General features: G+C 47.4%; 1 protein-coding gene across 3 annotated transcripts in view; it reads right to left on the bottom strand.

The window, feature by feature from the left end:
- CEP164 (centrosomal protein 164) overlaps positions 1-6,801 on the bottom strand; it is a 150,495-nt gene extending 143,694 nt beyond the window's left edge. The window contains exons 1-2 of one of the 3 annotated variants that reach the window (XM_056542784.1): positions 6,517-6,801; positions 109-216 (exon numbers count right to left, since the gene is read on the bottom strand). In XM_056542784.1, coding sequence (XP_056398759.1) covers positions 109-216; positions 6,517-6,673 — 265 coding nt within the window. In that variant the 5' untranslated portion in view covers positions 6,674-6,801. The remainder of the gene's footprint in view (positions 1-108; positions 217-6,516) is intronic. The other 2 variants (XM_056542786.1, XM_056542785.1) reach the window with 2 other exon arrangements.
- Between the last annotated feature and the right edge of the window lie 11,947 nt (positions 6,802-18,748).

Raw genomic sequence — 18,748 nt, forward strand, 5'->3', positions numbered from 1 at the left:
ACAGCAGTGTGAAAGAAGCCTATAAGACCATATGCTAACAGCAGTGTGAAAGAAGCCTATAAGACATGTTTTTTTTAAGACAAACAAGACAAGCAGCATGTCACCAACCATTCTCTAGAGGTATGTAGCTTTCATCATGATCTTCCTCCAGGATCAGCTGATCCCCCATCCGAGCTGTAGGAATAGCCAACATGTTGGAGCGTGATATAGGCAGGCCTATGGAAGAAACAGATACAGGATGGTCATTTTCTGGTTCTATTTCCAATCTATATACATTTTTATTACTTACTGAATCCATCTGTAAACAATATATTCTCGTGTAAGTAGTAAGACATTTTGCATTGTCCCCAAAACACTGGATAGAGCCAGTCTATGTAAGATACAATGACAATGTTATAATTTTTTTAATACATTCTACAATTATCTGTTTGCATGGGGACACGCTACTGATATCTACACATTGGGGGAAATAACGCACCACATTTTCAATGTGTCCTGGACACTTTTCAGACACTTTTGCAACATGCTTAACAAGAGGTTGTCGAGTCTGTTACACAGGGCAATTCTTGGCTAAACTGGGCCAGCACTCGTTCTTCAGCTGATCGGGTCATTGCTTGCCAGTTGCTTGTCTCCCCGAGTAATAAAGGACATGTGGCTGATGAATGATGGCAGCAGAGGGGCCCCATAAATGATCCAGCAGTCATTTGTGTGTCCCACCCGGCAAGAGATCCAGTCTAGTAACAAGCGCTGATCAACAGAGATCACCACTAGTCTAATATGCTGCTTGGGAAACCTAATAAGACCCTAAGGGACCTATTACATGGACTGAAGTGTAAATGGGCCCCAATCTTGTAGACCTTTTGTTGCATTTTAACAAGCATTTTCTGTTTTGATCAGTGAATTCTCATGTCACTCAAGAAATTTAGCAAACAGAACATAACAAAAAAAATCATGTTTAAAAATGCATCAAAATAAGTCAACCTAAAAGCAGTTTAGTTCCAAGTTTGAAAGTGGCATATAGCTGTACCAATCAGCTGGGAAAATTGTAAGGGCAGTGGTTTTCAGCTTTACGGCCGTCTATATCCGTAATGTTTCTTCCCATAAAGGTCCGTTATGGGATCGACCGATTATCGGTATGGCCGATATTATCGGCCGATAATCACGATTTTGGGCATTATCGGTATCGGCAATTACCTTGCCGATAAGCTGATAATGCCCCGTCCCCCGACCGCACCCCACCCCGACCCGCCACGAAAGCCCCCCCCCCACAACCCGCCGCACTGCGTCGCACCCCCCACCGCACCGCCCCGGCCCCATTGCCTCCCCCATCCCCGGTTTTATAATTACCTGTTCCCGGGGCCCACGCTACTTCTTGCTCCTGCTCCGTCCTGCGTTACGCTGTGCGCAATGACGAGTGACTTGACGTGTGTGTCGTCACGTCACCGTCAGTGCGCACAGTGACAGCTCAGGAGGACGCCACCGGAGCCAGATGTGGAGTGGACCCCGGGAACAGGTAATTATAAAACCGGGGATGGGGGAGGCAATGTGGCCGGGGCGGTGCGGAGGGGGCGGTCGCGGTGCGGTGGGTCGGGAGGGCGGTCGCGATGCGGCGGGTGGGGGGGCGGTCGCGGTGAAAGGACTCAGGACCCCCGGACAGGCAGGGGGAGAGAAGCAGGTGGCGGCGGCCTATGGCACCGCAAAAGCCACTGCAGTGCATACCGGAATATTGGTATAAATTATTGGCTATCGGCCCTAACCTCCACCGATTATCGGTATCGGCCCTAAAAAAACGATATCGGTCGAACCCTATTCAAAATGGATGTTTAACTCAGGGCTGTGGAGTCGGAGTCGAGGAGTCGGACAAAATTTTGGGTACCTGGAGCCAGAGTCGGCAAACAATGCACCGACTCCTACTAAATTTAGATTGGAATAAAAAAAATAAAAAAAATGTCCCAATTCACAAAAAGTTATAATTAATGACTTCTCTACTGTAAGAATGAAGACCAATGCATGCAGTGCCTCACGTAACCGCAAAACGATCATGTTAAATGACCGTGAAGAAGCATGCTTTTCATGTGCTTCACTATATGGCACACAACGCACAATTATGAGCTGCAATACTTATACTTTCCATAGTGTTGTGTTCTGCTGTTACAGGGAACACATGGGTAACCTAGCCTCTCACTGATAAGGGATTAAGTAAATATGTAAATATGTGCAGGACTAGAGACACTTGTATAAGTGAAGGGAATGGAGGGTCAATAGTTCAAGACTGAAGCTGTAAACCATTGGAAAAACTGCTGCCATTCAGCTAAGGCTATAAAAACTTGTAAACTCGATTGTTAGCTTAAAGGGGTACTCTGCCTCTAGACATCTTATCCCCTATCCAAAGGATAGGGGATAAGATGTCAGATCGCCGGGGTCCTGCTGCTGGACGCTCTGTGCGTAATGACGGGCGATACAGGGGCCGGAGCATCGTTACATCACAGCTCCGCCCCTCGTGATGTCACAGCCCGCCCCTCAATACAAGTCTATGGGAGGGGGTGTGGCGGTCGTCACGCCCCCTGCCATAGACTTGCATTAAGGGGCGGGCTGTGATGTCATGAGGGGCGGAGCCATGATGTCACGCTGCTCCGTCCCTTGTATCGCCCTTCATTACGCACAGAGCTAACCCAATCTGTGTAGTAATGAAAGTGCGGTGCCGCAGCGGCGATCCCGGGGGTCCCCAGCAGCGGGACCCCGGCGATCTGACATCTTATCCCCTATCCTTTAAACATGACTATGGGATTCTACTAGGGAAATCATGTTTTATAATAAATGCCCCTTCCTGGATCCTCCCACTGCCCTATCTTCAGCAGCAGATCAGCTCACAAACTGTTCAATACAGTAGACTGTTGGCTTCCCAGCCAATAGTCCTGTGGTAATGACATGTATGTTGCCTTTCTTTTCTTCAAGGAATGTATAAAATAAATTTGCATATTAATACAGAGGAGTCGGAGGTACAAAAAACTGCGGAGTCGGAACATTTATCTACTGACTCCACAGCCCTGGTTTAACTGTAGTAAAGAAAATCCCACTGATGTCATCTGTTAGCACCCGTTAGGACCCTTTTTTTTTATATCCGTTTTTTCCTTTGACGGATAAAGAATGGGATAGATATAGACGGCCGTGTGAACGCAGCCTAAAATATTTCTGCTCCCTGACAGCAAGCAGAGATCTTATTTTATGCCACAATCAAATCATTTAGAAACACTCTATAAAAAAAGGAAAGTCAAATTGAAGTGTTAGACCAGTGGTCTTCAACCTGCGGACCTCCAGATGTTGCAAAACTACAACTCCCAGCATGCCCGGACAGCCGTTGGCTGTCCGGGCATGCTGGGAGTTGTAGTTTTGCAACATCTGGAGGTCCGCAGGTTGAAGACCACTGTGTTAGACATTAGTCTAAGCAAGTCAAAGGATAAAGGAATCACACAGTGACAGACGCCTGGCATTCCCTTAGGAGGACTAATTACTGAGCCCCGTCATGTTATTCCTTATGGGACTATTAAAGGGGGTCCCAGCTCTGTCATACAAGGATATGAGACACCCCCATGGGATTCTACACTCATATACCAACATTGTTACAGGTAAATACATTGTACAAGAGCTCCCCCCACAGATAGACTAGAAAGGTAAGTTCACAACACACTGGCACATGAGATGACAAAATATTCCAGTGTTGTCATAGAGCCCCTGGGTAAGGCCACTGTCACTGTCGAAATAATGGTATAATTGCTGCAAGAAGGGGATTCCATGATGACTGGGATCCACTGTGCCAGCTCCATTGATGGGTACAGGACATTTCGAGATAAATAACACGTAAGGGGTGCACATTGTTCTTAAGGGGGTACTCCGCAGCTCAGCGTTTGGAACAAACTGTTCCGAAGGCTGAAGCCGGCGCCGTGAGCTTGTGATGTCATAGCCCAGCCCCCTCATGATGTCACGCCCCACCCCCTCAATGCAAGTCTATGAGAGGGGGCGTAACAGCCGCCAAGCCCCCTTCCATAGACTTGCATTGAGGGGGCGGGGTGTGACGTTGTGAGGGGGCGGGGCCATGAAGTCACAAGTCACAAGCTCCTGGTGCCAGCACCAGTGTTTGGAACATTTTGTTCCAAACGCTGAGCAGCGGAGTACCCCTTTAAGTTCCTAGCTCACAATGGGGGAGAGTTATCGAAACCTGTCCAGAGGAAAAGTTGCCCATAGCAACCGATCAGATCACTTCTTTCATTTTTAACAAGGCCTCTGCAAAATGAAAGAAGCGATCTGATTGGTTGCTATGGGCAACTTTTCCTCTGCACAAGTTTTGATAATTCTCCCCCAATGACCCATTGTCTGCATCTGACTACAATAAGGCTAGGTTCAGACCTATTGGGGGAGTTTTATCGAAACTTGTGCAAAGGAAAAGTTGCCCAGTTGCCCATAGCAACCAATCAGATCGCTTCTTTCATTTTGCAGAGGCCTTGTTAAAAATGAAAGAAGCGATCTGATTGGTTGCTATGGGCAACTGGACAACTTTTCCACTGGACAGGTTTTGATAAATCTCCCCCCATTATGCTTATTACACTGGTAATGTTTCCCCCCTTCCTTGCTAAAAGAATGAACTTGCTCAATCTTTGAGCGTAATTTGTGTGGTATATGGGGCGACGGCAATTTCCATGCAGTCCTACCGCCAACCGATTCACTTGGCGCAGACCGCCAATCTCCAACTCAAGGATACATTTACACTGAAAATTTCTGGCCAGACTAATTTTGGGCACAGATTCTTAGTTCTCAGAAACATATTCACTCGTTCGGCAGAATCCCGCCTGGAAAAGGCCCATTGCAGGGGTTAATTTCTGCAGCAAATTCCATGCTAAATGAATCCCAGCGAGTATCTGCTTACGGATTAAAGCGAGGAAATATCACGCTAAATTTCGGTAGTGCGCAGTCCTCCAAAGCAATTGTAAAATCCCATTCCGCCACAGCTAAAGTATTGACTTCTATGGATAAGATGGGATAATAATTCGCTCATAATAAAAGACTGTAGAAGACCGATGGGAGTTGTAGTTTTGTAACAGCCAAAGAGCGAAAGGTTAAAGCAGTGTTTCCCAACCAGGGTGACTCCAGCTGTTGCAAAACTACAACTCCCACCATGCCCGGACAGCCAACGGCTGTCCGGGCATGGTGGGAGTTGTAGTTTTGAAACAGCTGCAGACACACTGGTTGGAAAGAACTGACCTTATGCATGTACTGACTACTTATAACTGTTAAAGAGTAGCCCCCACCATCCTTTTATTTGATATTTTATTTCTGTCCCTGCCTATTGCCCATCTATCCCTAACCCCCTCACTGCCTTTAAATTATTTTTTACTATATTAAAAATGCCTTTTTGTCTGTTTGGTAGTGTGCTCACTTACCAGGCAGACTTCCCCAGCAGGCACCATGTCACTGATGCCTGCTGGGGGGGGACCGACTTCCACCCTTAGTTCACCTTTACAGGGTGCCTCCAGCTGTTTCATCACTACAACTCCCAGCTTGCCCTTAGATCTATTGTTGAAAACAATAACTTTCTTATGGCCGCATCGCTACCCCTCCCCCCGCACTCCCCTCCCCCCATTGAAAACAATAACTTTCTTATAGCCGTGGTGGTACCCTGAAAGAGACATACCCAAGTGCTGAGTCCTTCCTGAGGCAGCAGCGGCACGTATATGGCAGGAGGCGGCTGGCGTGTGAGGCCAGGGAGCCAATGCGCGCTCGCTCCCGCCTGTCTGATTGACAGGCATGGAGCAAGCGCAGGCTGAATGAATTAGGACCGACTGCCTGGCATTGGTCCGAATTCAAGCGTGACATCATGCCAGCCTGCAGCCGGCCACTAAGAGGGAGACCCCTAGTGGCCGGTTTTCAAGTGTAAATTAAACTATTTTAATGAGGAAAAAAAAATAATGGATCTATATTAGAGATATGTTGTAGTACATAATTACTACAACATATATAAAAAAAAAAAGTTTGGTGACAGTGCCCATTTAAGGCATGCTGGGAGTTGTACTTCTGCAGCAGCTGGAGGCACCCTGGTTAGGAAACACTGACCTAAAGTGTGCACTGACTACTTGTTACTGAAAAGGCATGCTGGGAGTTGTAGTTCTGGAGCAGCTGGAGGCAGCCTGGTTAGGAAACACTGACCTAAAGTGTGCACTGACTGCTTGTTACTGAAAAGGCATGCTGGGAGTTGTAGTTCTGCAGCAGCTAAAGAGGAACAGGTTGGTGGCACTGATGAGTGAGATAACAGGCACTGCCCTCTGCCCCTTGGCAAGTACAGCTCGGCTCCTCCATCTACAGTATGATGAAGCTACTCAGTGTTCACCAACAATATAATCCAGGCCATCCCCAGCTAATCCTGTCCCTGCCCGTACACTGCTACAGCACTGCTGTGCCTGATTGGACAGCCCCCTGTGCTGGTACCCGCTGCCTCTGTGTGCCCCCCATGGTTGCGGCACTTACCTGAAGCTCCGCTATATACGCATGCACTAACGGCCCCGCTTCCAGGGACGCTCCCAGCGTTGCCCTGCAAAAGCAACAGCAACCACTTCCGGGACCTTCCTGCCTGCCAACAAAACGAACCCGCCCACGTGTATTCCCGATTGGCTGCAAGTACCATATCCTTTTCCTCATTGGATAATTTGCTGGTCAATCTTCAGAGAATCTGTCTGCAGACTGGAGCTTCAGTCCACACAGGAAACATGTGACCTCCATTTCAGATTATTATGTTTTTTTTTTTTTTACTGAACTTTAATGTAACAAACAATTGACCTCTCCTGCTGAGCTCCGCCCACTCCTATCACATGGTCATCATAGGTAATTCAGTTCTATAGCCTGCGGAGCTCTGCTTCAACATGTGTGATTGGTCCTTAACCTCCTGCATCTAGTGTCTCCCAACCAGGGTGTCTCCAGCTGTTGCAAAACTACAACTCCCAGCTGTCCAGGAATGGTGGCAGTTGTAGTTTTGCAACAGCTGGAGACACTCTGGTTGGAAAGAACTGACCGTATGCATGTACTGACTACTTATAACTGTTAAGGCATGCTGGGAGTTGTAGTTCTGCAGCAGCTGGAGGCTCCCTGGTTAGGAAACACTGACCTAAAGTGTGCACTGACTGCTTGTTACTGTTAAGGCATGCTGGGAGTTGTAGTTCTGCAGCAGTTAGAGGCCGCCGGTTGGGAAACGCTTACCTTATGCCTGGGCAGCCAAAGGCTAGTTGGGAAACACTTATCTAGAAGACACAGAGCAGGTCCTGGTTGGGCATCCACTGCTGTTCTATGTGGAAATCTCTGCTCCTCAGTCTGTCAGCCCTGTAGTACAGTTATATTATACTAGCTTTTGCCCGCGGCTTCTCTGGCGTTAAATTTGCGGTAACATAGATCTACTTTTTACGATCCTATAGTAATATGGCCACTATGGGTTAATGGCCCAAAACAAACAGGCTCCATCTCTAATTACAGGAATAACATTGTGGGCACCATAGTCCCATCTATTGTCAACAATTCTACATTCATTGTGATAGATACCAAACTAAAGGTAAATTATAGTCAGAATAAAGTGCAGCGAGTGCATGTCGCATTTATAATGAGGTGGTCCACCTTCTCACGCTGCTTACATACTGTCCGGGTGCAGCACGTGCATGTCGCATTTATAATGAGGTGGCCCGCCTTCTCACGCTGCTCACATACTGTCCGGGTGCAGCACGTGCATGTCGCATTTATAATGAGGTGGCCCGCCTTCTCACGCTGCTTACATACTGTCCGGGTGCAGCACGTGCATGTCGCATTTATAATGAGGTGGCCGCCTTCTCACGCTGCTCACATACTGTCCGGGTGCAGCACGTGCATGTCGCATTTATAATGAGGTGGCCCGCCTTCTCACGCTGCTTACATACTGTCCGGGTGCAGCACGTGCATGTCGCATTTATAATGAGGTGTCCCGCCTTCTCGCGCTGCTCACATACTGTCCGGGTGCAGCACGTGCATGTCGCATTTATAATGAGGCGGCCCGCCTTCTCACGCTGCTTACATACTGTCCGGGTGCAGCACGTGCATGTCGCATTTATAATGAGGTGTCCCGCCTTCTCGCGCTGCTCACATACTGTCCGGGTTCAGCACGTGCATGTCGCATTTATAATGATGTGGCCCGCCTTCTCACACTGCTTACATACTCTCCGGGTGCAGCGCGTGCATGTCGCATTTATAATGAGGTTCCCCGCCTTCTCACGCTGCTTGTATACTCTCCGGGTGCAGCACATGCATGTCGCATTTATAATGAGGTGGCCCGCCTTCTCACGCTGCTCACATACTGTCCGGGTGCAGCACGTGCATGTCGCATTTATAATGAGGTGGCCCGCCTTCTCACGCTGCTTACATACTGTCCGGGTGCAGCACGTGCATGTCGCATTTATAATGAGGTGGCCCGCCTTCTCACGCTGCTCACATACTGTCCGGGTGCAGCACGTGCATGTCGCATTTATAATGAGGTGGCCCGCCTTCTCACGCTGCTCACATACTGTCCGGGTGCAGCACGTGCATGTCGCATTTATAATGAGGTGGCCCGCCTTCTCGCGCTGTTTACATACTGTCTGGGTGCAGCACGTGCATGTCGCATTTATAATGAGGTGGCCCACCTTCTCACGCTGCTTACATACTGTCCGGGTGCAGCACGTGCATGTCGCATTTATAATGAGGTGGCCCGCCTTCTCACGCTGCTTACATACTGTCCGGGTGCAGCACGTGCATGTCGCATTTATAATGAGGTGGCCCGCCTTCTCACGCTGCTTACATACTGTCCGGGTGCAGCACTTGCATGTCGCATTTATAATGAGGTGGCCCGCCTTCTCACGCTGCTTACATACTGTCCGGGTGCAGCATGTGCATGTTGCATTTATAATGAGGTGTCCCGCCTTCTCACGCTGCTCACATACTGTCCGGGTGCAGCACGTGCATGTCGCATTTATAATGAGGTGGCCCGCCTTCTCACACTGCTTACATACTCTCCGGGTGCAGCACGTGCATGTCGCATTTATAATGAGGTGGCCTGCCTTCTCACGCTGCTCACATACTGTCAGGGTGCAGCATGTGCATGTCGCATTTATAATGAGGTGGCCCGCCTTCTCACGCTGCTTGTATACTCTCCGGGTGCAGCACGTGCATGTCGCATTTATAATGAGGTGACCCGCCTTCTCGCGCTGCTTGTATACTCTCCGGGTGCAGCACATGCATGTCGCATTTATAATGAGGTGGCCGCCTTCTCACGCTGCTTGTATACTCTCCGGGTGCAGCACGTGCATGTCGCATTTATAATGAGGTTCCCCGCCTTCTCACGCTGCTTGTATACTCTCCGGGTGCAGCACATGCATGTCGCATTTATAATGAGGTGGCCCGCCTTCTCGCGCTGCTTGTATACTCTCCGGGTGCAGCACATGCATGTCGCATTTATAATGAGGTGGCCCACCTTCTCACGCTGCTTGTATACTCTCCGGGTGCAGCACGTGCATGTCGCATTTATAATGAGGTTCCCCGCCTTCTCACGCTGCTTGTATACTCTCCGGGTGCAGCACATGCATGTCGCATTTATAATGAGGTGGCCCGCCTTCTCACGCTGCTCACATACTGTCCGGGTGCAGCACGTGCATGTCGCATTTATAATGAGGTGGCCCGCCTTCTCACGCTGCTTACATACTGTCCGGGTGCAGCACGTGCATGTCGCATTTATAATGAGGTGGCCCGCCTTCTCACGCTGCTTACATACTGTCCGGGTGCAGCACGTGCATGTCGCATTTATAATGAGGTGGCCCGCCTTCTCACGCTGCTCACATACTGTCCGGGTGCAGCACGTGCATGTCGCATTTATAATGAGGTGGCCCGCCTTCTCACGCTGCTCACATACTGTCCGGGTGCAGCACGTGCATGTCGCATTTATAATGAGGTGGCCCGCCTTCTCGCGCTGTTTACATACTGTCTGGGTGCAGCACGTGCATTTCGCATTTATAATGAGGTGGCCCACCTTCTCACGCTGCTTACATACTGTCCGGGTGCAGCATGTGCATGTCGCATTTATAATGAGGTGGCCCGCCTTCTCACGCTGCTTACATACTGTCCGGGTGCAGCACGTGCATGTCGCATTTATAATGAGGTGGCCCGCCTTCTCACGCTGCTTACATACTGTCCGGGTGCAGCACGTGCATGTCGCATTTATAATGAGGTGGCCCGCCTTCTCACGCTGCTCACATACTGTCCGGGTGCAGCACGTGCATGTCGCATTTATAATGAGGTGGCCCACCTTCTCACACTGCTTACATACTCTTCGGGTGCAGCACGTGCATGTCGCATTTATAATGAGGTGGCCCGCCTTCTCACGTTGCTTACATACTGTCCGGGTGCAGCACGTGCATGTCGCATTTATAATGAGGTGGCCCACCTTCTCACGCTGCTTACATACTGTCCGGGTGCAGCACGTGCATGTCGCATTTATAATGAGGTGGCCCACCTTCTCACGCTGCTTACATACTGTCCGGGTGCAGCACGTGCATGTCGCATTTATAATGAGGTGGCCCAGCTTCTCACACTGCTTACATACTGTCCGGGTGCAGCACGTGCATGTCGCATTTATAATGAGGTGGCCCACCTTCTCACACTGCTTACATACTCTTCGGGTGCAGCGCGTGCATGTCGCATTTATAATGAGGTGATCCGCCTTCTTACGTTGCTCACATACTGTCCGGGTGCAGCACGTGCATGTCGCATTTATAATGAGGTGGCCCACCTTCTCACGCTGCTTACATACTGTCCGGGTGCAGCACGTGCATGTCGCATTTATAATGAGGTGGCCCACATTCTCACGCTGCTTACATACTGTCCGGGTGCAGCACGTGCATGTCGCATTTACAATGAGGTGGCCCACCTTCTCACGCTGCTTACATACTGTCCAGGTGCAGCACGTGCATGTCGCATTTATAATGAGGTGGCCCGCCTTCTCACGCTGCTTACATACTGTCCGGGTGCAGCACGTGCATGTCGCATTTATAATGAGGTGACCCGCATTCTCACGCTGTTTACATACTCTCCGGGTGCAGCGCGTGCATGTCGCATTTATAATGAGGTGGCCCACCTTCTCACGCTGCTTACATACTGTCCGGGTGCAGAACGTGTATGTCACATTTATAATGAGGTGGCCCACCTTCTCACGCTGCTTACATACTGTCCGGGTGCAGCACGTGCATGTTGCATTTATAATGAGGTGTCCCGCCTTCTCACGCTGCTCACATACTGTCCGGGTGCAGCACGTGCATGTCGCATTTATAATGAGGTGACCCGCCTTCTCACACTGCTTACATACTCTCCAGGTGGAGCGCATGCATGTCGCATTTATAATGAGGTGGCCCGCCTTCTCACGCTGCTCACATACTGTCCGGGTGCAGCACGTGCATGTCGCATTTATAATGAGGTGGCCCGCCTTCTCACGCTGTTTACATACTCTCCGGGTGCAGCACGTGCATGTCGCATTTATAATGAGGTGGCCTGCCTTTTCGCGCTTCTTACATACTGTCCGGGTGAAGCACGTGCATGTCGCATTTATAATGAGGTGGCCCGCCTTCTCAGGCTGTTTACATACTCTCCGGGTGCAGCACGTGCATGTCGCATTTATAATGAGGTGGCCCACCTTCTCACGCTGTTTACATACTCTCCGGGTGCAGCACGTGCATGTCACATTTATAATGAGGTGGCCCACCTTCTCACGCTGCTTACATACTGTCCGGGTGCAGCACGTGCATGTCGCATTTATAATGAGGTGGCCCGCCTTCTCACACTGCTTACATACTCTCCGGGTGCAGCGCGTACATGTCGCATTTATGATGAGGTGGCCCGCCTTCTCACGCTGCTCACATACTGTCCGGGTGCAGCATGTGCATGTTGCATTTATAATGAGGTTGCCCACCTTCTCACGCTGCTTACATACTGTCCGGATGCAGCACGTGCATGTCGCATTTATAATGAGGTGGCCCACCTTCTCACACTGCTTACATACTGTCCGGGTGCAGCACGTGCATGTCGCATTTATAATGAGGTGGCCCGCCTTTTCACACTGCTTACATACTCTCCGGGTGCAGCGCATGCATGTCGCATTTATAATGAGGTGGCCTGCCTTCTCACGCTGCTCACATACTGTCAGGGTGCAGCATGTGCATGTCGCATTTATAATGAGGTGGCCCGCCTTCTCATGCTGTTTACATACTGTCCGGGTGCAGCACGTGCATGTCGCATTTATAATGAGGTGGCCCGCCTTTTCGCGCTGCTTACATACTGTCCGGGTGAAGCACGTGCATGTCGCATTTATAATGAGGTGGCCCGCCTTCTCACGCTGTTTACATACTCTCTGGGTGCAGCACGTACATGTCGCATTTATAATGAGGTGGCCCGCCTTCTTGCGCTGCTTACATACTGTCCGAGTGCAGCACGTGCATGTCGCATTTATAATGAGGTGGCCCGCCTTCTCACGCTGCTTGTATACTCTCCGGGTGCAGCACGTGCATGTCGCATTTATAATGAGGTGACCCGCCTTCTCGCGCTGCTTGTATACTCTCCGGGTGCAGCACATGCATGTCGCATTTATAATGAGGTGGCCGCCTTCTCACGCTGCTTGTATACTCTCCGGGTGCAGCACGTGCATTTCGCATTTATAATGAGGTTTCCCGCCTTCTCACGCTGCTTGTATACTCTCCGGGTGCAGCACATGCATGTCGCATTTATAATGAGGTGGCCCGCCTTCTCGCGCTGCTTGTATACTCTCCGGCTGCAGCACATGCATGTCACATTTATAATGAGGTGGCCCGCCTTCTCACGCTGCTTGTATACTCTCCGGGTGCAGCACGTGCATGTCGCATTTATAATGAGGTTCCCCGCCTTCTCACGCTGCTTGTATACTCTCCGGGTGCAGCACATGCATGTCGCATTTATAATGAGGTGGCCCGCCTTCTCGCGCTGCTTACATACTCTCCAGGTGCAGCGCATGCAAATTTTTTCACGTTTTGATAGATTTTCGGAGGATTATTATTATGTAAATAGAGATATAGACAGACGTTGTTTTTATATAAGAGTAATGGTGCAAATTTTTGAATTCAAGAATCAACCTAATCTTAATTAGTTTTTTTAATCTTAACAAACTTTGAACCCCCGTTTCACCCCTTCAGGGGTGGAATTTTAGAAAACGTTAAAACACGTGTTTCTTTATCTCTAATGGTTCTAGCTTCAAAAATACTAACTTTCAACCCCTTTTTCATCCCCTTAAGGGTGGAATTTCGAAAAATCCTTTCTTATTCCTCTTATTCCTCGTCTACATCTTAAAAACAACACCTGATATAGGGCCTGGAGTCTTAGATGCAGGGACCACATGGGGGCCGCCTCCTCACCCCGAATGTTAAGGTTCATTTAATGTGGTCAGTTAAGGGTTAATGTGTGAGTTATTTCCCCTCATTTCCCTGGCAGAGGGGCTGTATGATGTAGAGCTTAGTGTGATGACATCACCTGTTGCTAAGACACTTCAGGTATCTGGGCAGAATAAAGGTAGTTGGTGATTGGTTGGTATCCCTTCGGCGGGAAGTTTTGATGTTTATAAATATACCTGCTTGTGGTGAAGGGGTGACAGAAGCTACACGTCAAGCACAGAAGAGGATCCCCCACCCTCACCTTCCCTTATTTTATGCTATTTCTGTCACAGTCCTATAAAATAAAATGGGTGTCACCCAGCCTTGCTGGGTGGACAGTAATTTTGAGCTGGATAGTTAGATACTATTTTATTTATTTATAAAGGCTTGTATTTTTATATTATGCATTTAAAGTTATTTATTATTGGATTATTTAGGAGTAAATAAATAGGACCGTGGCCTTTTCAATCCATTAATTTGTCTTCCCTCATTATTTATTTTATTATTTTCCGGGGTTGGGAGGCTAGGCTCCCATGTGAAAAAATTCAGCTTTCTAGGTCCAAGGCTGGGCATTGATGAGTCAGTGATTCAGGCCTTCTCTTTATATATATATATATATATATATATATATATATATATATATATATATATATATATGGATGAGGAGGGGTTTGTTACAGTGTGTTTTCAGTATGTGACCCCTGTAGTAAGGTTATTACATGAGGAGGTTTGTTACAGTGTGACCTCAGTATTACTGTTATTACATGAGGTTTTTGTTACAGTGTGTTCTCAGTAGTAAGGTTTTTACATGAGGAGGTTTTTGGGTCAGTGTTCTCAGTATGGATCCAGTAGTAAGGATATTACATGAGGAGGTTTTTGGTACAGTGTTCTCAGTATGGACCCAGTAGTAAGGATATTACATGAGGAGGTTTTTGGTACAGTGTTCTCAGTATGGACCCAGTAGTAAGGTTTTTACATGAGGAGGTTTTTGGTACAGTGTTCTCAGTATGGACCCAGTAGTAAGGTTTTTACATGAGGAGGTTTTTTGTACAGTGTTCTCAGTATGGACCCAGTAGTAAGGTTTTGACATGAGGAGGTTTTTGGTACAGTGTTCTCAGTATGGACCCAGTAGTAAGGTTTTTACATAGGGTTTTTGTTTAGTTTTTCGTTACATTGGGTTGCTCAGTTGTCAGGGTTCCCCTGTTCTACACATATGTGTCGGACTCCTTCAGCTGTCCCAGTTCTCTCATATTATTATTTATTGTTTTCAATGGGATTCTGCTGCACTGCTCTCACTGCAGAATTTCCGCAGAGGGACTTCCAGAAGAATTAATTCTACCCAGACTGCATTGCTGTCTATGGAGGCCCTACCACTGATGTATTTTGGTGACGCTAGCTACAAAGAGAATCTTAACCTAGAATATCTCCGGGCAGAGATTAAGCAATGTGGACGGGCCTATATAAAGGTTCTAGACTGGGGCAGTACATGTATGGTGTGCCTGGTGTACATGTATTTTGTGCCTGGTGACTGACTGAGTGGACTGTCACTGCCAAAACAGTTCATCATGGAAGGTGGGGTCTGGAGAGCACAGCTGGCGTGCACCTCTACATAATATAGCATGACTGTTACTTAAGACCCTTTCTTTATCTATGATCTGTAGGTTGGTACCAATGCAGTGATACCATATACATACACACACACATATATATATATATATATATATATATATATATATATATATATATATATATATAGAAAAAGCAGGGTGGGCTGCACCTCAAAGGTGTGTAAAGGTAGGTGCACGCAGCGGCTGGTCCCAGGTCCCGGGTCCATATCGCTAGAAGAACAGATTTGCTGCAGCACACACTGTTCTTCTATATATATATATATATATATATATATATATATATATATATATATATATATATATATAGAAAACCCAACAAGCGCAGCACTCGAATTAAATAAAATGCATTTATTTGTTCATGTCTCAATACAGCAACGTTTCTGTCCCTATGAAGCCATTTTCAAGCCGCCTCCCGGACGTGCCCAGCAGTGATTGGTTGACAGTTTTGAACGATATTCTGCCGCCACCAGTGGCAAAGACTTGCAACCCAAACTCATACGTCCCCTCTCTGATTGGCTCACTCGACATCCCGAACAGCCAATCAGAATTAAGCCTACCATCCCCATGCCCATGTTTGGATGACATCCCCTCACTGACTTTTTTCCTATGACAGCGTAACTGTACACAGCTATGTTCCTGATTGGTCGCCCCCATACTATCCAGCAGTGAGCGACCAATCAGCTTCAAGAGGCCCCTCTCCATTCAAACCCACTGCGGCAACCCTGCACAGCAATGTCAGCCTCCTCCCACTGCCTCCTGATTGGTCCCACGGACACCGGCAGCCTTCTAATTAGTCGCCACTATGGACACTTCACGCGGTTCATTTAAACCACCTAAATACCCCTAAAAAAGACTATATTAATGTAATTTCTTATGTTTTACATGGTTTTCATGCTCCTTTATTGAAAATGCATGTCTTTATTGCCCTGTCCACACCTGGCCCCGGCATCCATCCCACATGACGTCACCAGCTCACCTGGTTTTGGTCCCATTTTTCAAATGTTTTCAAATGTATTTAACCCCCCCCCCCCTACCTGTTACCTTGACATACAGCCACCACCTGCAATTGAGAAAGGGAGCTGTGACTCCCGAAACGCGTCTTGCATTAAGTTTTTTATTTTCTTTGATTTCTATATGCTGTAAAAAATAAATTATTTACTTTATACCCTACACCCACAACTTCAGGTTACTTCCTTGGGAGCGCCACCTCAGTTTTTTCCTGTTCTTCTGCATTCTCCATACGGACCCAACTTCTGGGCTCCGTCCACATGCTGCTGGCCTGCATACCAAGCTACCATCACCGGCAAGGGATACGCTACCCCCCACCCGGGTACCTCCCTATACCGACTAAAGACCTACACCGCACCTGGCGCCACATCCGCTTTTTTCCAAATTATAGGGAGGATACAGGAGGCCAGAGTCCGGTGATAGAGATGGCCAGGTCTGTTGAGGCCCTAAGGAGTTGTGTTTTACATGTGAAAACCATAGAATTGCCTTACTGGAGGAACTCATCACACCCAGAAATCTATATTCAGATCTAGAGAAACCCTTCTTACAGTAACTCCTCTCTGCTGCTCTCTGGCAGTGCTCACACACCTCTAAGATCAGGTTCAGGACTCCAACACACATAGGAACATACTCTAGTTGAACTGGAGTATGGTAGAGACTTTGGGGGAGATTTATCAAAACCTGTCCAGAGGAAAAGTTGCCCATAGCAACCAATCAGCTCGCTTCTTTCATTTTTGTCAAGGCTTTTGCAAAATGAAAGAAGCGATCTGATTTTTTTTCTCTGCACAGGTTTTGATAAATCTTCCCCTTTATCTTCAGAATCTTCAGTCACACCCAAACTCATAGCTTTACACCCAAACTTCCTAGCTTTAGCCCTGTATCGGGCTAGCAGGGCCGGACCGACTTTTTTATATAACGTGAAGTGCAGTGCAGACTGACGGGAGGAACGGGCGCAGACTTGCATGGGACACAAGTCTGCACCTCACACCGGTGCTCAGGGTGTATGGAGCAGGCTCCTGACTCGAGCCCGATCCATACTTGGCGGCCCCAGCTGATTTCAGATGCCGGGGGCTGCCGTTAATAGCCCGGCATGTGGCGATCGCCGCGGTCGGCTATTAACCCTTTAGATCACCGCTGTCAAAGTTGACAGCGGTGTCTAAAGGGATCTTTTAACCACCCCTGGTGGTCTAGTGGGGTGGATCACCCCCCCCCCCTCGCAGCGCGATCGGGGGGGGGGCAATCCCCTGTGGAGGTAGCCGGAGGGCTTGCCTCTGCATCCATGGCTGCCCCCATACATCTGCATTTTCAACCAAATGAACACAGTTCAATAGAAATGCATTTATCTGTATGAGGAATCTAAATGATTCCTCCAAAAAAAAAAAAAGTATATTAAAAAAAAAAAAATTTAATAAAAGTTTAAAAACACCCATTAACCCCCTTCCATATTAGAGATACGTTCACACGGGTGGATTTATTTGCAGGTTTCCCACTGCATATTTGAAAGGGGGCGGTCTCTTCTCTGCTGTCCGCAGCAGATTTTCCGCTGCGGAAAATCCGCCGCAGATCCTTCTGATTTCGATGCAGATTGCGGCTCATTTTCCGAACTGTAAATTCCGCCTCAGAAAATCTGCTGCGGATAGTTGGGAAATAAATCCGGCGTGTGAACGTACCCTAAAAACGTACCCAGAAAAAATGAAGTAAAAAAGTGTTCAAAAAGTCTGACCAATGCCAAAATGGTACCGATACAAAGCGCAGATTACAGCCCAGTATACGGAAAATTTTAAATATTATAGGGGTCAGGGATTTTCTTTTTTAAATTTAAAAGTAAAAAAAAAAAAAAAAATTGTCATTGGTGTAATCAGGCCGACGTAAAGTATCAAAAGAAAACCTCAAAATTAGCATTTTTTTTTTTTTCAATTTCACCTCACAAATAATTTTTTTTTTGTTTCAGAACATAAGTTCTGGAAAAATGAAAGGTGTCATTACAAAGTATACATCGCCCGCAAAAAACAAGCCTCATATGGGTCTGTAGATGGAAAAATAAGGGTTATGGCTATTATAGGACGAGGAGGAAAAAAAGGAAAGTGCATAAACTAATAAAGACCTTATTTACGTACTATTTTTGTTGAAATTATTTTATCTATCAGGACAAGTGGATTTTCTTGAGGGACAAGTAGATTGTGTTCCGCTTTAGTCCCTTGGACAAGTATTTTTTTTATTTTTTATTTCCACACCCCTGTATATATATATTCAGTTGTATCCTGCGCTGTGGAATAGACTGTTGGTATATATGAATAACAAGGTAAATTTTATCCTAAAGTAAAGAAATTCTTCCTGCAGTATAATACCCTGAGCTGGGTGAACAGGTTTATCAGCCATAGGGACTATGTTGCTCTGTGTGTACATGTGTAATACAGTGATCCCTCAAGTTACAATATTAATTGGTTCCAGGACGACCATTGTATGTTGAAACTATCGTATGTTGAGACCAGAACTCTATGGAAACCTGGTAATTGGTTCTGAAGCCCCAAAATCTCATCCAAAAATAGGAAAAAGTGAGGAATAAAGAAAAATAAGTAGATAACTAATACAGATAAAGCAAATCCTTATATATAAAAGTAATAAAGAGCT

This window comes from Hyla sarda, chromosome 10 (genome assembly GCF_029499605.1).
Source record: "Hyla sarda isolate aHylSar1 chromosome 10, aHylSar1.hap1, whole genome shotgun sequence".
Classification (NCBI taxonomy): Eukaryota; Metazoa; Chordata; class Amphibia; order Anura; family Hylidae; genus Hyla; species Hyla sarda.